The 25217-nt window shown below is 43.0% G+C and overlaps 1 protein-coding gene across 1 annotated transcript in view; it reads left to right on the top strand.

Annotated features, from left to right (window-relative positions):
* Positions 1 to 390: 390 nt before the first annotated feature.
* LOC137377761 (adapter SH3BGRL-like) overlaps positions 391 to 25217 on the top strand; it is a 102059-nt gene continuing 77232 nt past the window's right edge. Inside the window, exon 1 of the mRNA XM_068047775.1 lies at positions 391 to 569. Coding sequence (XP_067903876.1) covers positions 525 to 569 — 45 coding nt within the window. The 5' untranslated portion in view covers positions 391 to 524. The remainder of the gene's footprint in view (positions 570 to 25217) is intronic.

Below are 25217 nucleotides of genomic sequence, written 5' to 3' on the forward strand. Positions count from 1 at the left end.
CTTGTGGCTTATATTTCTTCGTCCATGATTCTCAGATTCTATAATTCTAAGACTGATCCAAGATGCTCTAATTGTAAGACTATGATTTTAAGATCCTAGAATTATAAAACATTATGATTCTATAATGGCAGAAATAAGTTACTATAATTCTAAGCCTCTATGATTCTAAGGTTGTATAATTCTTGAGATTATGATTCTAAAATCCTTTTATGGCCAAGCGTCTATGATTCTGAAATCCTATGATTTTGAGGTTATGATTCTAATATTGTGTAGACAGTATAATTCAGATATTCTATAATTTTTACGACTATAATTCCATGATTTATCATTCTAAGAATCTATGATTCTATGATCTCGCGTTGCTGCTCGGGATTTGAGTATTTTATGTTTGAGAAATGTTGCTTGAAGCTTTGCTGTTTCCGCTCTGATCACCAGAGTTTTCTATTCTCTGTTCCTGCTCTCCTGCTGCCGGCTGCAACATTTCTGGCATTCCACCGCCACACGTAATCCATTCAGGTTCAACCATGGTGATTAAAGTTTTCATCGCATCCTCCTCTGGCTCGAAAGCGGTAAGAATATATAAATAATTTACAGACGATCCTTTATAAGGTGCAGGCAAGCAAAACGAAACACGTAAAAGAAAAACTTCGAAACGAATTTCATTCCCCCCCCCCCCCCCCCAATGGATTGATTGAAGTTTGCGTTAAGTATTTGCGAGTGAACTGATTTTTTTTTTCTTTTCAAGCACTGGTGCGGTAGTTTTAATTTTAAAAACATACATTTCGGAACTGGTGAGTGTTGTAACTTCCCCCCTTTAAACATTTTTTTGTGACTGAAGACGGTTACATGGCCAGCTCGTCTTTAAAGAGCATGGCTTCGATTGATTGCTGAACCGACGTTACATTTACAAGGCACAGAATTTAAAAAAAATGTAGTTCATTTTCATTTCATTCCAACCCCAGATTCCGCCAGTGTAACAGTTGCATCAGCTGTTCGAGACAATGGGGGATTTAAATAGCACTCATGGGGTGTGCGGTCTGCTGGTTTTTAGAGCAGGCTCGTATGCGCACGTTATGGATTCTGCAGGATTCCAAGTAAATGTCCAAAATCCACTACTTCTAGCCCTTTAAAAAGCAGGAAAACCCGAATCCAGGTCCAGTTGCCCGAGGCCCGGACATGCGGTTTTTAAACAGTGGCTTTACAATGAGCTGAGTTCACGAGATGCAACATTGGCAGTAAAAACAAGCTGGCCAAACCTACAGTGCCTGTGGAACAAGTGCGCTGATGGCTCCCATCATTTTGGGCATTCCTGCTTTGGGATACCTGTATAGGAATGGATCAAATAGAAAATCTAAGTTTTTCCAGAGTTATACAGTAATGGGCAGTGCTGTGTACTGTACTGTAATGCAAGTTAATTTAGTGGTATAAATATGTACTCATGCCCTGAGCAGCTCAAATAGCTTCCGTGCCCGAGTTTACCGAATCAATGTACTCGGCCAAAGCTTGTGTTGTTTTTCCACTATTTTGAGCTTCCAGTTCAGGCAGCTATAAATGCTTAACAGTAAATAAATTTCATCTCGATTCCCAGAAGCTTAAAACGATTAAAATCTCTGGTGAGATATTTTAGCTTGTAGAACTATGCAAAAACAAAGGCATAACTTTGAGGGATTAATTGTATGACTTTAATTTGGAATAGTTTATACAAAACGGAAGAACCAGTTGACAAAGCCTTGCCCTCAGAGAGCAGGACATGTGGATAGTATGTGTGCTGTGATAAAGTTACACACTGCCCCTGCAGCTTTTCAGACCTCTGGGTTTAGATTTTCATAGGTCAGACCTCAGCTCCAGATGGGACTCTCTTTGCACATTGGGATGGTGCAATTAAGATAATCTATTTATGAAGATTAAAAAAATGCCTCTATCGGGCCTTATATGTAATTGTTCAACATCTCATTTGACCAGCAAATATTCTAAAGTCAGCTTGTTCATGTATTTAATATTATCCTCATTTAAACCTCTCTGTTGCTGAAGATAAAGTAGCATTTTAATTTAAAATAAAAACAAGAAATGCTGGAAATACTTAGCAGGTCTGGCAGCATCTATGGAGAGAGAAGCCTCTCTCTCCACAAATTAGGCCAGACCTGCCGAGTATTTCCAGCATTTCTTGTTTTTATTTCAAATTTCCAGCATCTGCAGTATTTTGCTTTTATTTCAGCACTTTAGTTTTGTCACAGTGAAAGAAAGAACTTGCAATTATATACTGCCTTTCACAACCTCAAGAAGGGCTTTTTAGCCAATGAAGTACTTTTGAAGTCTAGTCACTGTTGTAGTGTAGGGAAACACAGCAGCCAATTTGATCACGGTCAGGTTCCACAAACAGCACGTACACAAGAAATAGGAGCAGAAGCAGACTATATGGCCCATCGAGCCTGCTCTGCCATTCAATATGATCATGGCTGATCTTGGGCTTCAATTCCACTTTCCCACCCACTCCCCATATCCCTTGATTCCGTGCGAGACCAAAGCTCTGTCTATCCCAGCCTTAAATGTATTCAATGATGGAGCATCCACAACCCTCTGGGGTAGAGAATTCCAAAGATTCACAACCCTCTGAGTGTGGTAATTTCTCCTCATCTCAGTCCTGAATGATTGACCCCTTATCCTGAGATTGTGTCCCCGTGTTCTCGATTCCCTGACCAGTGGGAACAATCTCGCAGCTTCTACCCCAGCAGAAGAATGAGCAGCTCTGTCTACATGAAAAACAAGCACATGGTTAATAAATAAAATAAAAAGATATAAAAATATAAAAAAGGGCCATCATGCTAAAAATGATTGAACTCAGTGTTCAGTCCGCAAGGCTGTAGCGTGTCTATTCGAAAGGTCAGGTGCTTTTCTGGCCTTGGCCTGCTCCAGTGTTCCAGTGAACATCAACACAAGCTCAAGGAGCAACACCTGATCTTTTGATTATTTTTTTAACCTTGTGCCTGTTTTTCATGTAGACAGAGCTGCTCATTATTCTGTTATTAACACTCTCTCTGGACTAATGGTTTGTTTTTCACCACAAGCATTAACACGTTCTTTGCCTTTGTCCCAGGACAGCTTTGTTATTTAATTTCCCTTGCCCTCTGCTCTATCACACACCTCCCCTTTTGTTCTCTTCCCCCCCACCCCACCCTCTTCACTTGCTTAAAAGCTAATTCTTTTTGAACCTTTGCCAGTTTTGATGAAAGGTCACAGACCTGAAACGTTAACTCTGCTTCTCTCTCACAGATGCTGCCTGACCTGCTGAGTATTTCCAGCACTTTCTGTTTTTGTTTCAGATGTCCAGCGTTTTCAGCTTTTATCTGCTTTGGTAATGTTGATTGAAGGATAAATAATGGTCAGGATATTGAGAGATCTCCCTTGCTCTTCTTCGAATAATGCTATAGAATCCTTTAACATCCAACTGAGAGGACAGACAGGTCTTCAGTTTAATGTCTCATTGAAAAGTTGGTATCTCCCAACAGTGTAGCACTCCCCCAGTACAGTATGTACTCAAGTCTCTGGAATGGGGCTTGAACCTGCAATTTCTGACTCAGAGGTGGAACCGCTATCAGTACTGATAAACAGCTGTACAAAGCAGCTTTCCTGGCCAGCAATGTTCCATTTACAATTAGCATAACATATAATGGTGTTGGGAAATAACATGAAGGATGAAAGAAGGACTTATTAAATTAGCTGGGACAGGAAGAAGATGTGTCTGAGCCGCTATTACAGTGTACTCCTGGAGGTGATTGTAATGGGAATAGCTGTGTCTCAAAGTTGATCATGGTAGTTGCTTGGTTCTCAAAGACTTGAAGCAAAACAGAATGAGATGCCACCAAAGCAGGTTGAACAAAATTGCAGTGCTGTCGTCAGCGTTTGGTTAATGTTCTAACCAGGTGAGAAGGAATCTAGGGGTTTAACTGTAACAGAGTTTAATTCTAAAAACACAGTCCCCTCAGTGAATCCTTGTTCACCACTTTCCAATAGTAAGGCAAATAAATCAATTCAGACAGGTTTTCTTAGATTTTAAACAAGAAAGGTAGAAGTTTATTAATCTTAAACTCTAATTCGGTTACTGACTACGACTATGTGACGCGACCTCGCTAGCAGACATATGCGATAAACACACAAGCAGAAAGTGACAGAAAAGTAAAAAAGAATAAAGGGGAAAAGTAGGAGGCAATAGATGAGTTTCCATTTTACTGTCCTTAGAGTTTGCTGTGAAGTCTTTGGTGGCCGGTCAGATTTGCAATTCGTTGGGGCCCAGTGCACGCTTCAACTTGTTTTGAGTTTGGAGTCTTTTCTCTCTTGAGGTTTATGTGTCTTCTGTGGGTCCACTAGCTTGGGAGAAAGCAAGAGAGAGAAAGAGGCTTCCTTGCTCCAGGTTCCAGTTCAAAACTCCTTCTGAATTCAAACTGTCCTGTGGCTAGTTCAAAAAAACCTGGACCACCCAGTTAGTCATGTGACCAGCTGGTATAACCAGTCCTGGCTCTGTGGATTGTATCATCTTAGCAGGGCCTGGAATGCGCTTCCTTACACCTTCAATGTCTGGTGATCAAAGTCCATTCTGGATTAAGTGGACCAGGGAATAATCCTTTGTCTCCACAAGCACTGTCTGTTAGTACGCAAATGTCCTTCCAGCCAAGTGTCTGGTGATTTTTATTACCAAGTCCTTTCTTCACTCCAGCAACAGTTTAAAATCAATGCTCATATGACAAAATTAATATGCTTCATTCTTGGCAGGTGGGGGTCTGCATGACATTAGTGTTAGCACTCTCACTTCTGAGTCAGGAAGTTGTGGGGTCAAACCCCACTCGAGATGTGAGCACATATAATTTAGATTGGCAGTTCAGTGAAAAATTAGGGAATGCTGCATTTCTGGAAGTACTGTCTTTCAGATTAGACATTAAACCCAGGCTCCATGATGTAAAAGATCCCATCTGTAATGGTGACTTCACCTTTAAGAAACCGTACCTTTAAGAGACCAGGCCACTGATGACATCATCAGACATATATAAGAAGAGACCATTTTGAGAGACACACTCAGCACATGGTTTATAGAGAGTATATGCACCCCAGCAAGGGAAAGACCTGGACCTAACATCATGCAATGTAGATAAGTAAGACAATATATTTGTGTTGAATTAAAATAGAAAGCCTGCGGCTATCTTTAATGAAGACTTAAGAACATAATGCTATAATTTCTGGTGACGAGAAAAAATGGGGAAAAAAAGAAAAGACGAGGTACAAAAGGATCCAAGGACAGAAAGCAAACACAGGCAAACATGTCAAGAGAAAACCAGGACTAGATGAGAGAGAAAACATGGACTAGAATAGAAAGAAAACCTGTACTGGAACAAAAAAAAATCCAGATTTAAGCAAAAGCAATCACCAAGTGTGTACAACAACAGCCAGTCTTTCCAGCCTTTACAGAGATGGACAGCAACCCAGGGCCACACTGGAGCAAATGATGAGCAATATTTGAACATATAATAGTGACACTCAATTTCAATATACCCTGAAGAAAGACAGCGTTACTCCTACACTGTGCTGGACCAAAAGTCGATATCTTCAATACACTGACAGACACAGGAACCGACGATGATTATGATGCCGCGAAGTATGCTATAACAAGATACTTTCAACCGAGGACAAATCCTCACAAAAACATTTTGCCTTCAGGCAAGCAAAACAAGACAATTATGAGACCCTTGACCATTACATGACGAGGCAGAATTGCAACTTCACAGACATGGACAAAGAAATCATCTCCCAGATTATTATGACCTGCCAATCAGCAGGATGAAGAAAGCAAGCTCTTAGAGAGGGCAAATCGTTAAACCTGCGAAGGCTCGTTGATATTGGCAGAATGTTGGAAGACAAGCCGAAGTCTCAGAAGAAAAAGAGGTGAACAGCATAAGATGGGGATCGCTGAGGCCAAGTTAGGATCATTAACAGAATCCGTGAATGCCACAAGAGGAAGGTTTCACCAGAGAAACACGCCAAGTACAAGAGCACAGAGGAAACCCAGAGAAAGATCAGAGGCATGTCAAGGAAGATTAAGACAGAGATTAAATCACCTCATGTTCGAACGTGCAGTCATTGCGGTGGTGCATGTCCTCACTACAAAACATGCCCTGCAAGAGGAAGGAAGTGTAAAGCCTGCGGAAAAAAGGGATATTTTGCAAGAGTATGCCGATTGAAGTCTGCACAAGAGGTCAATAGAGTTGAATGCTAGAAGGAAGATTATGTATTCGCAGCACAAGAGAAGATTTTTGTTTCTCACAACCACAGGTACCGACACCTGCCCATGTGTGATGTGTTTATAGGCAATTTGACAATCTCTGCAGTAATTGACTCAGGAGCTACAGTCAACATAATGGATGCCCCGACACTCCATGAGTTACTGAGAAAGCAGAAACTACAATTAAAATCTCCTCTTAGGGATCAGATACCCCTCGACCAGTCCTCGGTATCATCCAAGTTACTCTCAAATCCTCCCATGGGTCCACAGTCAAACTGAGTTCCATGTTGTAGACTGAAGGAAGGGAAATCTGTAAGTTTCGAAACTGCCAGTGAATTGAAGCTGATCACGATCAACATCGTTAGAGGACAGAACTCCCTGACAAAAGAAGACATCCTGAAGGAGTATCCACTGCCACAATTCATGCCTACACCAACCCTACACACGCTCAATGGAAAGCTGGAGGAATAGAGGCAAGAGTCAAAAACAGAGGATAAAGATGGATGAAGACGGACGGATGCACGCAAAAGATAGGGAGATAAAAGAAGGAGACAAAGTTCTGGTTCGGCAAGAGAAAACATTGAAGATTAGATCATCTTTTGACACAAGTGCTTATGGTAGTTCAGAGAAAAGGAAGCATAATCATAGCGGAGAGGAAACTACGCTGTGAATAGAAATGTAACCTTCAAAAGAGTCAACGCTAAAACAATTCTGGAAGAAAGGGCCAAAGACAACTTTAATGACCTCACATCTGTGACAATTCAAAAAACAGCTCGGTCAAATCAAGAACAGCTAAGATCGATACTGCAAGATCCACAGAGAAGATCATTGAGAGCTCATCAATTACCCGTTTGATTAAAGACTATGGCATGCATCGATGATGAAGGGAGCCAGACAGGAAAAAAAAGTCTGGTGTTGAGGGTGATGTGCATGAAATCTATCCCCTCCAAGTTTCAAATTTCAGTCCAACCGAGGTTTGTTCAATATAATTCTGCATGATTAAGTAGCTAGAAAGTATTTGATATTCTTTAAAGAAAAGGGGAAAACTTTAAATTTAAAAGAAGTGGGTAATGTAATGTAGTGTAACGATTACTTAAAAAACCATACCTTTAAGAGACCAGGCCATTGATGCAACTGATGACATCATCAGACGTATATAAGGAGTAGACACCATATTGAAAGACACATTCAGGGCTTACAGAGAGCACACACACCAGCGAGGAAAAAACCTGTACCTGAAATCATGCAATGTAGCTGAGTAAGACAATAAATAGTATTCGTATTGAATCCAAATATAAAGCCTGCATCTATCTTTAATGAAGACTTAAGAACACATCACAACACTCCATCATGGTACTAATTGAAGAAGGCATTGGTGTTCATTGTAGTGTTCAATGCTTTGATTGATCTGGCTTTGATTGCATTAGTCTGTTCACTGATCAGTGTTCACTGTGCTTGATTACTTAAGTCTAGTTTGAAACTGAAACTAAAAGAGAGGCTAGAAAGTTCTAGTAAACACAAGAGTGTTCTGAAAGACATTGTACTGAAATCTTGTAAGTGCTGAGATATTTTAAAGTACAGGAAATAAACCTGTTGTTGATTTAGGATTAGTATCATATCTGCATTGTTCTGAGATAGATCAGATGAATAAAATATCCAGCAAACCGGTGAAAACAAAACATTCCTCTAGGAGTCAAGCTCAATATTTATCCCTCAACTAACCCAATTAAGCAGATTTAATTTATGGCTCTGTGTGATACCTTACAGTGTGCAAATTGGCTGCTATGTTTGCTTGCATAACAGAAGTGACAACCTTTCATAGGAACATAGGAAATAGGAACAGGTGTAGGCCATCTGGCCCCTTGAGCCTGCTCCACCATTCAACCAGATCATGGCTGATCTTCTACGACAATGCCATTTTCCTGCACTATCCCCATATCCCTTTATATCTTTAATATTTAGAAATCTATCGATCTTTGTCTTGAACATACTAAATAACTGAGCTTCCACAGCCCTCTGCGGTAGAGAATTCCTAAGATTCACCACCCTCTGAGTGAAGAAATCCCTCCTCATCTAGTCCTAAATAGCCTAACTCTTATTCTGAGACTGTGTCCCCTGGTTCTAGAACCCAACCACCACCACCAACCGCCCCCCCCACCCCCCGCGCGCCCCCAGCCAGGGGAAACATCCTTCCTGCATCAACCCTGTCGAGCCCTGAATTTTGTATGCTTCAATGAGATCACCTCTCATTCTTCTAAACTCTAGAGAATACAGGCCCAAAATACTTCATTTGCTGTTCCCCATAACCCTTGACCCCCCTTGGGATGTGTTGAAGACATGAATGGCACCATATAAATCCATGTTCTTTCTCATTACATGCCAGTGATTTGTTACAGGAGCTGGAATGTTTGTGTGTGAATAGCTTAATAGGGCATTGTCTAAGGGAATGACATTATAAAGCATTATATCCAGATTATGCTTGCTGCTGAAAAAGGCAGTGGGAAGGAATAGGCCAACAAAGATGACAATTTATATAATGACTTGGATGAAGGAATTTGCTGATGATACAAAGGTAGGCAGGAAAGCAAGTCGTGAGGTGGACACAAGGAGTCTGAAAAGGCATATAGATAGGTTAAGTGAGCAGGAAAAAATTTGGTTGATGGAGTATAATGTGGGAAAATGTGAGGTTATCCATTTTGATAGGAAGAATAGAAAAGCTAAGTATTTAAATGGAGAGAGACTACAGAATGCTGCGACAGAGAGGGATCTGGGTGTCCTCATATATGAAACGCAGAAAGTTATCATGCAGCTACAGCAAGTAATTAGGAAGGCAAATGGAATGTTGACCTTTATTGCAAGGGAGATGAAGTATAAAAGTAGGGAAGTCTTACTACAACTGTACAGGACATGGGTAAGACCACACTTTGAATACTGCATACTGTTTGGTCCCCTTATTTAAGGAGAGATATATTTGCACTAGAGGTAGTACAGAGAAGGTTTACCAGGTTAATTCCTGAGATGAAGGGATTATCTTATGAGGAAAGGCTGAACAGGGTTGGGCTTATATTCATTGAAGTTTAGAAGAATGAGCGGTGATCTTATTAAAACAAATATGATTCTGAGGGGATGCTGGAAATCTGAAAAAGAAACAAGAAAAGCTGGAAATACTCAGCAGGTCTGGCAGCATCTGTGGAGAGAGAAGCAGAGCTAACGTTTCAGGTCAGTGACCCTTTCATCAAATCCCATTTAAGACAGATATGAGGAGGAATTTCCTCTCTCAAAGGGTTGTGAATCTTTGGAATTCTCTACTGCAGAGAACTGTGGAGGCTGGGTCATTGAATAGATTTAGGGCTGAGCTAGACAGATTCTTGAACTACAGGGGAGTCAAGGTTTATGGGGAACAGGCAGGAAAGTGGAGTTCATGCCAAAATCTGATTAACCATGATCATATTGAATGGCGGAGCAGGCTGGAGGCATCGGGTGGTTTACTCCAGCTACTATTTCTTATGTTTAAGATGTTGAGATATAAAGAAAGGATAAAGGATTTCAATGTGTTCTCATTACTTGGGAAAAAATGGAGGAATGAGTGGGGAAAGATGATAAGTGTATTAATTGGGTATTGCCATGCTTTCTGACAACTTGCTTAAAAATGCTTTCCCAGCAGATGAAAAACTTAGTGCAGGTTGTGGTGTTCTTGACAAATGCAATTTTTCTTTAGAGCAAACATGATTGTTAACGTGATGATATAATTGTGCCATTATGTGTCTGTTGTTTCCAAACATGGCACACATTGATGGACCTTTCATTCACCAAATTGACAAAGAACATTTCAAGGATGAATGGAGTTGACAGGGTGACTGTAGAGAGGTACTTTCTGAATATGAGGAGCAGAGAACTATGGATCATGATTATAAGTTAAGGGAACAATGAATTAATTGTAATTTAAGGAGTACCTTCACACTTAACATGTGGAACAGACTGTCATCAAGCACAGTGATTATTAAAACAGAACGGAATAGATTAGTGCACCATATCTGCATTCGCTTTTAAAATGCTTCAGAGGTGGGGAGTCAAATTAAAGCAGGAGCAAAGAAGGAGAATGAAAGGAGATGGTTGAAAATGTGGTTAAAGAGGTTGGCTTTAAGGAAGTTTTTGAAGGTGAGTGAGCTGAATCAAGAATGAGGGGTTTAGGATGAGAGTTCCAGAGTGTAGGGGCAAGGTGACTGTCCTATACAGTAATGTTACAATTCAACATCATGACCCCAGTGTCCCCACCCACCAGCAGCCATGTAATTGCCTGGGAAAGGCAAAAAAAAAGCTCAGACCCCAATTCAGGGAACAAAGGATTCTGGGAAATTTTGACCCCTGAAGTCGATTAAGATATGCATGAGATAACAATGACCACAAAATAAATGATGCAACATTCCACCTACCTATAGTACCATAATGGTGGAACAGGGGGAGGGAGGGAAAAACACAGAAGACAATAGAAATGTTGGAATATGAGTTTTGTTACGAGCTCACAGGACAACAGTCTTGCTTGTACTGTCTTTATTGACTGAGATTGTGATGGCTGCCTGCAGTGAGTGCCTCATGGTAGAGGTCACATGACTATGGCAAGCCAGGAGGCACATTTGTACAATATTGCATTTCTATCCCAAACATCCCCCTTTTCACACTAAACAAAAGCAAAAAGAATTTGCGTGCATTATCATTGACACTGTGAGTTGCCCAAGTTACCCAGTATGCACACAACTGTTCTCATACATTAGTAGTTTGTTATTCTCATCAGTCTCTGCACATGCATTACGCACATAGTCTTTAAATCGTGCCAGTCTCTTAAAGGTGGGCATTGTCGTTGGCTGTTCATCTGGGTGATTTTCCTTCTCCGGGGAGTGTCGTTTCTGTGTCACTTGTTGCCGCAGTAACTTGTTCCATTTCTGTTGTTGGGGTCCTGTGGACCTCTGGGACTGATGGTTTTCTGTGGACTGTGCAGATGGTGAGTTCACATCTTCCTGATCGGCCACCTGCAGTGACGGAACAGCTTCTGCAGTAGTACGTATGTGTCTGCGGTTTTAACGGTATATCTGGTCGTTCACTTCCACCACGTACGATCGAGGTGACAACTGCTTTATGCAGGTCCCAAGTTGCCACTTGGGCTGACTCTTGTTGAGAGCGTTGAAGGTTTATACCCTGACTGGCTCTCCAATGCTCAATTTAGGCAATGGTTTGGCAGTTTTGTCAAATTGAAATTTGGCTCTCTGCCGTTTCACGTTGATTTTGTCACTCACACCTGTTGCTACTCTGGCTTCAATAGCTTTTCTACTATTGGAAAAGTAGTTTGGGCGCAGCATGAAATTATTCCTTGTACCGGACTGCCTTCAGTAGTTGTGTTTCTCCACTCGAGGATTGCCTTGTGCCAAATCTGTGCCAGATTTGCTCGATTCCTTTATGATTCCTTTGCTGATTTTCACTGCTGCCTCAGCCTTTCCATTTGACTGGTGATAGTGTGGAGATGAAGTATGGTGCTGAATTTCCCAATCCTTTGTGAAGCGGCTGAATTCTTTACTCGTGAACTGAGCGCCATTGTCGCTCATCACAATGTCTGGGATGCCGTAACGATTGAAGTGTGCTTTCAGGCATTCTACAATCTCGCCGGTAGTTGTTGAGGTCAGCTGGTCTACCTCCCAGTAGTCTGAATAGTAGTCTACGGTGACAAGATAATCAGTTCCTGCGAGAGTGAAGAGATCTACTCCCAGCTTCATCCATGGACTGTCTGGGATGTCATGTGTCATCAGTAGCTCTTTAGCTTGCTTAGCTTGGTACTCGTTACATGCACTGCACTGGCTGATGCGGTCTTTGATTTCAGTGCTCATGTTTGGCCAGTAGAGCACTTCTCTTGCCTTCCTCCGACTCGATTCAATTCCTTGGTGGCTTGCATGGATGCACCTTAGCATCTCTCCTCTCAACTCCTCAGGATAATGACCCTACCTCCTTTGTACAAGATGCCATCTCGGGCTGTCAATTCATCTCCGTATGCCCAATATGCTCTTGTGACCACAGGAGTGCCCTTGATGCTTTCAGGCCATCCTTTCATCACTATTTCTTGCAACACTTGTAGAGGTGCATCTTGTTGGGCAAGGCACGTGTCTGTCAGATTCAATATCTGTGCTGGGTTGATGACTTCCAGAGCATGTCGAGCTGCAGCTTCACGTTGGATATGGAAGGTTTCACACTCTGTCGTAGCATCCTCTATTTTCTTCATAGGGAGTGCTGCTCTCAACAGCATGTTAGCGATGTACATCAGTTTTCCTTGCTTGTACGTCCAGCTGATATCTCTGTAACCGGAGAAACATTCTTTGCAGACGCTTTGGAGTAGACAGTAGTGGCTTGAGGAAAATGTTTTGAAGTGGCTTGTGGTGGGACTCGACTGTAACTTTGTCTCTTCCAAGTAGGTATTGATGAAAATGTTCACAAGCAAAGACCATGGCCAGGCACTGTTTCTCAATCTGAGCGTAGCATCGTTCCATTTGCGTTATCGCCCTGGTTGCAAATGCAACCAGTTGTTCTTGCTGCATTAGGGTTTCTCCAAGTCCTGTCTTACTGGCGTCACACTGCAGGATGACTTCATTATAGTATTTCAGCACTGGCATGATCCTTGCCAACGAATCTGCCACTGACCCAATCCAGGTGCAAACTGGGGTCAAGCAAGGCTGTGTCATCGTACCAAGGCTCTTTTCCATCTTCCTCGCCGCAATACTCCACCTCACCTCCTTGAAGTTCCCTGCTGGAGTAGATCTACTCTACAGGATGAGCGGCAAACTATTTAACATAAGTCGCCTCAGTCCAGAACCAAGGCCACTCCAACCTCTGTCATGGAGCTGCAGTATGCTGACGATGCTTGTGTATGTGCACACTCAGAGACAGAGCTTCAAACCCTCATCGATGCGTTCACGGCAGAATATAAAAGAATGGGCTTTAAGCTAAACATCTGGAAGACAAAGGTCCTCTACCAGCCTGCTCCCGCAACACAACACTGCCCCCTGACTATCAAGATCCACGGCGAACCACTGGACAATGTTGATCACTTGCCATACCGTGGGAGCCTCCGCTCAGCAAGGGCAGATATTGACGATGAAACGCAGCACCGCCTCCAGTGTGCCAGCCCAACCTTCAGTCATCTGAAGAAAAGAGTGTTTGATGACAAAGACCTCAAACCTGGCACCAAGCTCATGGTCTACAGGGCCGCAGTGTTACCTGCCCTCCTGTATGTGTTGGAAACATAGACACTGTGCAGCAGACATCTCAACGCCCTGGAGAGATATCTACAGCGGTGCCTCCGCAAGACCCTGCAAATTCAGTGGTAGGACAGGCACTCCAATATCAGTGTCCTCTCTCAGGCCAACACACCCAGTATCGAGACACTGTTCATGTCTAGTCAGGTATGCTGGGCGGGCCACATCGTCCACATGCCTGACACAAGACTCCCAAAACAAGCTTTCTTCTCTGAGCTCCCTCACGCCAAGAGGCTACCAGGATGGCAGAGGAAATGCTACAGGGATGTCCTTAAAGCCTCCCTGAAAAAATGTGACAGCTCCACCGATTCGTGGGAATCTCTTGCCCGTGACCGCCCAAAATGGAGAAGAAGCATCAGCGGAGGTGCCAGCCAGTTTGAACAATGTCAGCATGCTCATGCAGCGACCAAGTGCAAACAGCAAAAGGACCTAAGGACCCACAACCCTGGAGTAGTCCCGAGAGACTGCCTAAGAAGAAGAAGAAGAAGTAAGAAGAAGGTCGTCATTAGTTGCTTGATTTTAGTGAACGCTGCTTCTTGTTCTGTGCCCCAATACCACTGCACGTCCTTGGCAGTGAGTTGGCGTAATGGTTCACATTCCGATGACAAATTGGGCAAGAATTTTACTAAATAGTTGACGAATCCAACAAATTGTTGCACTGTTTTTACATCTCTTGGTCGCTGCATCGCTGCTACTGCTCTCACCTTTTCGGGATCCAGGCGAAGACCTTATGCTGTCAGTACATGACCTATGTACTTAATTTGGGCATCTTTAATTGCAATTTTTTCTTGTTCAGCTTCTGGTTCATCTGGTGAGCTCTGTCTAGCAGTCCCACAAGATTTTTTTTTATCATAGTCAGCAATGGCTTCTTCTATTGTGTTCCCAGATCATCCACTATAGCTTCCACTCCAGGAAGATCACTAACTATCTCATGCTGTCTGCGTTGATACTCCTCTGGAGACGTGGAAATGCAAAACGGCATGTGTAACCATCTGTATCTCCTGAAATGGAGTCCAGAATGGCGTTAGAAAGCTGCTGCTTTCATCCAGCTTCACTTGCCAGTAACCATCCTTCGCATCTAGTGTAGTGAAGATTTTTGCCTTTGCAAATTGTGGCAAAATTCCTTCGATGGTTGGCATGGGGTAGTGAGATCTCTTCAGAGCTTTATTAAGATCCTTTGGGTCGATGCATACTCTCAGCTTTCCAGGTTGTTTCACTGCTACCATGCTGCTAATCCATTCTGTAGGGGTTGTCACTTTCTTGATTACTCCCTTCTTTTCCAGCTCTTCTGTCTTGTCTTTCAGGCCTTGAGGGCAGCTGGAACTTTCCTCAGCAGATACTGAATTGGTCTTACCCTCTCATCTACTTCGAGATGATATTCTCCAGGAAGACATCCTAAACCTGTAAATATACCATTGTATTCCTCGACGGTCAATGGTTTGGTGTGCTGTGACATGTTGTAAATTTCTTTTTGCACGTTGAGGGTTACCAGTCCAAGCTTTAGACTTGCTTTGCCTGAGATGTTTTGCTTGCTGTCTATGATCTGGAACTCCAGATCTTGGTTCTTGTCATTGCATTGGGCTCTCAGAGTAAGTTGTCCTCTCGGAACTAGCATGGTGCCATCATATAGCCTCAGCGTTACTTTCAAGGGCTTCATTTTTGGATCACCATGTTGAGCTACTTTGCACAGGTCTGTGAAGGTCATGATGTTGCATGACACACCGGTGTCTATCTGACGCTTCACGTTGACTTGATAGTCTCCTTCTGCAGTCATCGTTCCAACAGTCACAAACCATTTATCACCTATTGACAAGACTAAACCAACCTGTTGGTATAGTGTATAGTGATTCGTCAGAATCTTCGGTTGATTTCTCCCCAGTGGCCATCTGTACCTGCTTGTTGTGCTTCCTTCTAGCCAAACACTTGTGTGCAAAATTATTCAGTTTCTTGCAGTGAGAACACTGCTCTCCCCATGCTAGACATGCCTTCTTTTTCTTTGTGTGATGCTGTCCGCAGTATTTGCATCCTGCCCTTTGTCCATGATCTTTCTGCCCTTTTGGCTGGGAATGTCGTTCAGCACAATGCAAGGCCTGGTCTGTTCTGCCATGAATATGCTCTAGCTGCTGATTTACAACCTCAGCACTTCCGCACATGTCTATCGCTTTCCTGAGTAAGTTTCTCTTAGTAGACATGTGCTCAGTGGAATCTCTTATGCTTCATACAAACCTGCCTTTAATTAGATCATCTTTGAGTTGTGAAAATTCACAGGATTCTACGAGCTGTGTTAATGCAGCCACATATTGACCAAAGGACTCTTTTTCACCTTGGGCACGAATATTGAACACATACTGTTCATAGGTTCCATTCACTTGGGGTTCAAAGTGTGCCTTCAGGGCTTTCAAAATTTCTACTGTCCATTTTTTTTTTGTTCTTCAGAGAAATTTATAGTGGTATACATTTTGTAACAGTCTCTCCCCAACAGTGATAACAGTGTAGCTATTCGTAGCTGCTCTGCTTTGTTAATTAAATCTGTCGCAATTTCATAATATTGTGAGTGGAAAAACTGCCAGTTCTGCTTCATATCACTTTTTATTTTGACCAGCACAGGGATAGGAAAATTTGCAGCAATTGTATCTTACACAGTGCTTTCATCTGTGGCCTGTTTCTTTGTTCCATTTCTGTGGCCTATGAGCAGCTTTTAGCAGCTCTGAACATTCCTGCATTCTTCTGTCAGTAGCTGTGCTTCTATGCAGCTCTTCAACACTCAATCTCAGCTGCACTGTAACTCCATGTTACGAGCTCACAGGACAACAGTCGTGCATGTACTATGACTTTATTGACTGAGACTGTGATGGCTGCCTGCAGTGAGTGCCTCATGGTAGAGGTCACATGACTATAGTATTGCATTTCTGTCCCAAACAAGCTTGACACTAAAGTAGAAGAGAGATGAAGGTGATTGTAGATCCTGAATTAAGGAATTAAAGGATGAGACACACAGTATGAGCTGAATATTGTTTTCTCATGCCTCCCTTTTTAAAAAAAAAGTAGTTGGATGTGTTGCTTTTTAACACCCACAGTCAGCATTGAATGGTTTCAGGTCACACAGATCAGATGTATAATATAGATAGTTGCAGTGACAACTATCTAGATATAGTTTCAAACTATCTCTAACAAGAGGAGCAAAAGTGCTTCCCCATGACTCTCCACCCCCTCCCAAAATAAAAACACTCAACTGTTGCTGGTCCTTGAACATCGCATCCTGCCTCCCTTCCTCACCAAGCCCCCCACCCCAACACTCCTTTCTTCCCATCCTGCTTCCCTCCAAACCTGTGTTGTCAGCCAGCTTGGTGTGAAAGCCAAATGATTTCCTGCTCTCTCTGAGCGGCGAGCTGGCCCTTTTGTCCCTTACAGCTTGCTGGCTCCATGTTGATGAGGGCCAATCAATAGGCTAGTTCGGACCTTTTCTGCTGTATTTGCGGAAGGTGTGATCACAAAAACTGACTGCCCGCTCCATTACTATAACCAATTGAAATGGCCACCAAAGATTTCAAACAGTGCCCTCTAGAAATTAGGGATTCATGGGATTTCCATATCTTTTGTACTTCTTAACTTACTACGATGCTTTTTTAGAAGTTAGAATGGGAGTAGGAGTCTTTGTTAATGTGAAAGAAAGAGTTGCATTTATATAGCACCTTTCACAACCTCAGGACATTCCAAAGCACTTCACAGACAATGACGTACTTTTGTAGTATAGACATTGTTCTAATAATACAAAACGCCATAGCCAATTTGCACACAGCAAGTTCCCACAAGCAGCAATGTGATAATGACCAGATAATCTGTTTTTTTATATTAGTTGAGCAATAAATATTGACCAGAGAACCAGGGGAGAGCTTCCTCGCTCCTCTTCAAAATATTGCCACGGGATCTTTTATGTTCACCTGTGAAGGCAGGCAGGTCACTGGTTTAATGTCTCATTCACCTTCAACAGTGCAGCACTGCCTCAGTAGTGCACTGGAGTGTCAGTGTTTACAGTGGGTTCCTCACTCAGGAAAGAATGAAAACTACTCGGCTAACTCAGATGCCCGATCTGTTTTCATAGAAAAACTAAAATTAGAATAAAACTGTATTTTTTTAAAAGTTGGAAGTATTCCGAATAGTAAATCCTTAACATTTAGTATGCTGCAGGACGTCAGTCATTTTCTTTAAACAGATTATAAAATAAATGTTTATGTGACTCCTCCATTCTGCACCGTGCCTCCTCTTTCATGAGGCAGGCCATGATATGGGTATGTTGGCATGAGCTAAACCAAAGGGTTGTCCTGGACCAAGCCTGCTTGTGCTCTTGGGCTGTTTGATTTGTTTATTTTGCAAGCAATTGTGAATGATCTAGTCCACCCCCGTCAACCTCAGAATGGAGTTTCTTGCAGTAAGATGGGAGTGCGGAGGTTACTTGTGGGACTGCCACCGTTTACTGTTCAGCTTCACTGATCCGCACACACATTTCAGGATGAATCTGAAGTTACTGAGCTATTTGCAGATCTGGCTTGAAACCTCCAACATGCTTGGAAAGGCAGTAACTTCCTAACTGCACTAACAAGTGGGAGGAGGGGACAGCAGCCTTGAGTTGAGAGAAAGCAGGGTTTTTATGGAAGAGGGGAGCGTAGCTGTTAATAATAAATGAGCTACTGTTCATAGGTGCCCTCGTCCCTTGTGATATATTTCATCACCATGGTTACCAGTTGACTGGAAACAATTGAACAACTTAAACTTTTGAAAAGATGTTAAAGAAAAGCAGTAAAGTAACTAGCTCCACAATGTGCAGAACATCTGTGGTGCAGAGGGGAAAATAGTTTTCATATTTTCAGACAACTTTAGGTTGCTTATTTTAATGTTACCAAGGTCTTATTGGGCTGTAAAAATAGCAGCTGAAGTTTGGCTTTTCTCATTTTGTGTTTAGGTTTAGTTGAAAGCCACTGAGCAATGTTGAAAGGCTGTGAAAGGAAAAGTTGGATGAATGTGTTTCTGAGGCTTTATATATACGTTGCATCTTATGGCCAAGCCTTATACATACAATGCATTCTGTAATGAAGCTTTGTAGATGGTGCAATTAAGTTTAAGATAAATAATGCATCTTATGACCAAGCTTTGAATATACCATGCACCCCATGTTGAAACTTTGTTTGCATATTCGATCTTTCATATGTGCAGTCCTTTTTGCTACAAAACTTTGTACATATCTACACGGCTTCCTCCAACAAAGCCTTCGGCTGCAAGACTGGAAAGATTGTGACACGGGATAAAGGTTCAAGTGTTAAAATGCATTGTGCCATTGTAGTAGTATTAGCTAGCAATGCTTTTTGATAACTGAAACTTGTGCATACAGACTAATCATTTTCAAGCAATTCCCTGGGGGCACAAGTTGACTCAACTTCTGCAGGACTCTTGTCCTGAAACCCTCTGGCAGCAGACAGTGCTGTCACTGCAGAAACGCTGTGCTATTGTTAAGATCACAGGTGCAGTGACAGAAGTCCAGATTTCACATTAGGACTTCACAGGCTTTTCAAAATGGTCTGAAGGCTCCAATTTGAAAACCACAGATGTGGACAGTGTTGTGAAAGTAGTTCCCTTGAATAGGCTAAAGGAATGTTCCAGGACAAGGATCTGGTCAATATTTATTCTTCAACCATCATCACGAAAACCCCCCCAGATTATTTGGTCATTATCACATTGCTGCCTGTGGGATGTTGCTGTGCAATAATTGGCTGTCACGTTTCCTACACTTACAACAGTGATAATACCTCAAAAGTACTTAATTGGCTGTAAAGTGCCTTACAGTATCCTGAGGTCATGAAAGGTTCCATATAAATGCAAGTCTTTCTTTATCTATTCACTCATGTTCTTTAGAAAAATTGCCTTGCAACTACAATTTGTTAAGTAATGATTTCTTGGCTGGCCATGCCTCTCGCACCTTTGACTGGCAATGCCGCAGCCACACCATATTTGAGACCCAGCTTCGAAACCCGTTTTTTTCCACTTAATCTGAACTCTGAGCACCTCTATTTCCTGCTGCTGTTTCATGTCCTTTTATTGCCATCATTAACCACCAGGAAAACGATGCCCTCCATTAGGAAGTCAGACACAGTACTGAGTTTTTCTTTAAAAGTTAATGTAGGAATTTATTTCTTTGATTTGGGGTTGCATTTGTCTAATAAATGCTGGAGCAACCATTATCTGGAAATGTCCTTTTAAATGGACTGTGTACTTTAAAATTGTTTTTATTGTAGAATCTGTGGATGCACTGTTATGGAGGCACTATGGCACACAAGTCCAGCTCTCAATGTGATCTATCTCCATACTGCACATTCAGGGCTGAATTTTATCAGCGGGATAATTTTATCAGCGGGAGGGTCTCGTGGGGTGGGGGTCGCAGAGGAGCGGGATAGGGGGCATCAAGCCCCACCCCCTTCCCAATGTTGGATCCCTCGTTCAGGCACTAAGTGCCTTTGAATGAGGGACACCCCTCCACCCCACAAGCCGGCAAGCAGCCCGCATGGTTTTTCCTGCCATGCTTCCTGTGCAGTGACAGGGCCGCCCGCCTCATGGGTAATTGCAGCAGCAAGATGAGGCTTTTAATTGTGCATTAATTGCATGAGGCTGGATGGCCATTCACAGGCCTTCTTGCCCCAGACTTAATTTTGGCAGAGGCGGGAAGGTGGCGGGGCTCCACCACCCCCAGCCACCATCCCACTTGTTTACATGCTCACCCCACTTCCAAACCTGCTGCGGGGGAGAGCATAACATTTCCCCCATTGTGTTCATATGTGTCCTCCACCACACGTCTGGAGATCCACATCATGAATGGTTGGCATGAGGATATCTGATCGATCTAACCCACAAATGTTGGTGTTCACTCATGCAGGTCATGGCACTTTGGAGGCAAGCTCAACTGCTAGGATAGGGAGCCTGCCGTTCAACTTCTGAGGAGGAAAAGGAGCAGTCAGAGGGTGCACCATCACATCATTTCCATGCACCCTCTACCAGCGCAGATGCTCTCACATGGGTGGGTATGCGCTCGGGCTTAGATTCAGTGTCACAAGCTGGTGAGAGCACCACATACATGCTCGAGCAGCTGAAGGCGGCTGTGACAGTCGTGACTACTGATAGTTGGAGGACTGTGGGTGGCCAGGCCCATGCTGAACCCAGGCTGATGACAAACCTCTGGCGTCAGTAGCACAGAACATGCTGGAGATGCAGAGAGAGAGGTCAGGGAACATCTGGCTATGCTGCCAAAGGCAATGTGTGGCCTTGAGCAGACGATGCCATGAGTGCTGCCATGCCTCAGAGATGTGAGCACATGGCTTCCTCCATTGAGAGGTTGGTAACCCTCATGGGTTGAGTTGGGATATCCTTCAATTCACCGCCAACAAAATCAAAAGAAAGGATGCACTAAAGTGCTTCACATCCAATGATTTTCTTTTTCTCGAGGAGTCATTATTATGTAGGAAAATGAGACAGCCAATCTGCACATGCTTAGGTCCCACAAGCCATAAATGGGATGAATAAATTAACGTGCTTTTTTAGTGATGTTGATTGAGGGAAGAATGGTAGACAGGAGAACACTACTTTTCTTTGAATACGCCATTACCTGAGCAGGACAATGGGGTTTTGATTTAGTACTTCATTTGAAAGATGGCAACTGTGCCAGTGCAGCAATCCCTCAAATCTGCTTTCCAGTGTCAGCCTGGATTGTGTGCTCAAGTATACAGTAGGGAGGCTTGACTATTCCAATGCTCTTCTGGTTTGCCTCCCATCTTCCACCCTCCATAAAGATGAGCTCATCCAAAACACTGCTGTCCATATCTTAACTCACCCCAAGTCCCGCTCACCCTGCTCTCCCTGACTTACATTGGCTGCAGGTCCATCAACATCTCAAAATTAAAATTCTCATCCTCGTGTTCAGATCACTCCATGGTCTCATGTCTCTGTATCTATGTAACCTCCTCCAGCCTGAAGAACTTCTGAATACTCTGTGCTCCTCCAATTCTGGCCTATTCTGTATCCCTGTCATCCTTTGCTCCACCATTGGCAGTAGTCCTTCAGCTGTCTAGGTCCTAAGCTCTGGAATTCCTTCCCTAAACCTCTCTGCCTTGCCAACTCTCCGTTTTTTAAGATACTCCTTTAAACCTGCCACTTTGACCAAGCTTTTGGTCACCTATCCTAACACCTTCTCCTTGAGCTTGGTGTCAGTTTTATATGTCTGATTACACTCTTGTGAAGTGCTATGTTAAAGGCGCTATATAAATGCAGGTTATTGCTGGAGAGTTCCCACTCAGGAGCAAGAATGTCATTGGCATACCCATCCTCTTTTTTGATTTCTGCCAGCACTTGCATGTCTCTGGCTCTGATTCCATCAGCCCCTATGTTTGTTCCATCACAGGGCGTCAGTCTTTTGCCCCTGGAACATTGCCCGCCTAATGTCCTTACCTCTCTTCCAGATCTGCTGAAATCTAAATGCAGGTCTGCAGATTGACTTCTCAAAACATTCTCCTCATTGACCTCACTGTCTTCAACCTTGAGAATTTTGTAAGGCATGTCCTCTCCCACACTCAAGAAGCTCGACACTATCCAGGACAAAGCAGTCCACTTGATTGGTTCCCCGAAACTTTCACTCCCTCCACCACTGGCACACAGTGGCTGCAGTGTGTACCATCTGCAAGATGCACTGCTGCAACGCTCCAAGACTCCTTCAACAGCACCTTCCAAACTCGTAAACTCTATCACCTAGAAAACGAAAGCAGAAGGCATATGGGAACACCAGCACCTGCAATTTCCCCTCTGGTCACAAAGCATCCTGACTTAGACATGTGTTAAGGTTCATTCATTGTCATTGGGTGAAAGTCCTGGAATTCCCTACCTAACAGCACTGTGAGAGTACCTTCACCACATGGAATGCAGTGGTTCAAGAATGGGGTGTAGCACCATCTTCTCAAGGGTAACTAGGGATGGGCAATAAATGCTGGTCTAGCCAGCAACACTCACGCACACTGTAAATGAATGAATAAAAATACCGGCACAAAATTTTTCTCAGCTATCTCTCCTGTTTTGCAAAGCCCCTCGTCACCTGTACTCCAGCAAATCAAGTTTAAGACCCTCATTTCAAATCTGCCCATATCCTTGTTCCACCCTGGGCAATCTTCTTCAGCTATATATCTCCCTTCCTGTGCTCCATCAACAGTGGATTACTTCTTGTTTCCTACTTGTCTCCCATTTGTACCATCTGTCATTCAGTCACTGAATCCTGCCTTTTGGAGTTCTCCCTCAAAACCATTTCACTGCATCTTCAATTGTAACGTTTTGTTTTTTATCCCACAAATTATTCCTTTCCTTGCTTGCTCTGCACCTTGTGAAGTGCTCTGAAACACTCTCTTGCTTAAGGTGTGCTATATAATCCAAATTGTAGTAATCCTTATGTTGGCACAAAAGTATTTAAGCTTATCCTCTAAGAGCTTCCTGTCTGTGTTTAAGCCTTTTGTTATGTCTGGATTCCTACCATTACACTGAACAACATTTATTCTTCTCTGTTGGTTAGCAATGATCATCTGCTTTTATCTGTGCACAAATGGATTTCACTCCCTACTATATATCTGGCTTTTATGAATCTCAATAATTTTCAGGTTCTGAGCTCACAGCAGCACTATCTGCCCCCCACCCCAAAAGGGTGTCAACAGACTCATATTTTCTTCGCGTTCTTTCCACTGATATGTTTAAATTCAGAATCCAGTCCCATGTGTATTATTTCTAAAAAAAGAAGGAACTTGCATTTATATAGCGCCTTTCACAACTTCAGAACATCCCAAAGTGTTTTACAACCAATTAAGTACATTTGAAGTGTAGTCACTGTTGTAATGGTGGCAGCCAGTTTGTGCAGAGTAAGGCCCCACAAATAGCAATGTGATAAATGACTAGATAGGTGGTTAGTTTTAGGTGTTGGTTGAGAAAGAAACATAGAAACATTGAAAGATTTACGACACAGAAGGAGGCTGTTTGGCCCATGTGTCTGCGCCAGCTGACAGAGGGCTGTCCAGCCTAAACCCACTTTCCAGCTCTTGGTAAGTATTCCTGTAGGTTACCTCATGTGAATATCCAAGTGTTCTTTAAATGCGATGAGGGTTTCTGCCTCCATCATCCTTTCAGGCAGTGAGTTCCAGACTCTCAGCACCCTCTGGGTGAAAAGATTTCTCCTCAACTTCCTTCTAATATTTCCACCAATTACCTTGAATCTATGTCCCGTGGTTATTAGAGTCATAGAGTTATACAGCACAGAAACAGGCCCTTTGGCCCATCGTGTCTGTGCCGGCCATCAAGCACCTATCTATTCTAATCCCATTTTCCAACACTTAGCCCATAGTCTTGTATGCTATGGCATTTTAAGTGCACATCGAAATACTTCTTAAAAGTTGTGAGGGTTCCTGCCTCTACCATCCCTTCAGGTGCTGTGTTCCATATTCCAAACACCTCTGGATGAAAACATTTTTCCTCAGATCCCCTCTAAACCTCCTGCCCCTTACCTTAAATCTATGCCCCCCGGTTATTGATCCCTCCATTAAGAGAAAAAGTTTCTTCCTATCTATCCTATCAATGCCCCTCATAATTTTGTACACTCAATCAGGTCCCTTTCAGCCTTCTCTGCTCTAAGGAAAACAACCCGAGCCTATCCAGTCTCTCTTCATAGCTGAAATGCTCCAGCCCAGGCAACATTCTAGTGAATCTCCTCTGCACCCTCTCCAATGCAATCACATCCTTCCTATAGTGCGGTGACCAGAACTGTACACAGTACTCCAGCTGTGGCCTAACTAGCGTTTTATACAGCTCCATCATAACCTCCCTGCTCTTATATTCTATGCCTCGGTTAATAAAGGCAAGTATCCCATCTGACTTCCTAACCACCTTATCTACCTGTGCTGCTGCCTTCAATGATCTATGGACAAGTACACCAACTCTGACCCTCTGCACTTCCTAGGGTCCTACCATCCATTCCCTTGCATTGTTAGTCCTCCCAAAATGCATCACCTCACACTTCTCAGAATTAAATTCCATTTGCCACTGCTCTCTCCATCTTACCAGCCCATCTATATCGTCCTGTATTATTGACCTCTCTGCTAAGAGAAATGGGTCATTCCAATCCTCTCTATTCAGACTCCTCATTAAATCTCCCCTCAACCTCCTCTGTTTCAGCCTATCCAATCTCACCCCATAGCTAAAATTCTCCATTCCTGGCAACATCCTTGTAAATCTCTTCTGTACTCTCTCTATTGTGACCACATTGTTCTTGTAATATGGTGATCAGAACTGGATACAGCGTTCTAGCTGTGGTCTAACTAGTGTTTTATACAGTTCTAGAATAACCTCCCTGCTCTTATCCTCTAAGACTCAGCCAATAAAGGAAAGCATCCTGTATGCTTTCTTGACCACCTTATTTACCTGTCCTGCTACCTTCAGGGATCTGCAGACATGAACTCCAAGGTCCCTCTGTTCCTCTGCAATTTTCAAAATCCTACCATTTATTGTGTATTCCCTTGCCTTGTCTGTCCTCCCCAAATGCTTTTCCTCACATTTCTCCAGATTGCATTCCATTTGCCACTTTTCTGCCC

This window comes from Heterodontus francisci, chromosome 15 (assembly GCF_036365525.1).
Source record: "Heterodontus francisci isolate sHetFra1 chromosome 15, sHetFra1.hap1, whole genome shotgun sequence".
NCBI classification, from domain to species: domain Eukaryota; kingdom Metazoa; phylum Chordata; class Chondrichthyes; order Heterodontiformes; family Heterodontidae; genus Heterodontus; species Heterodontus francisci.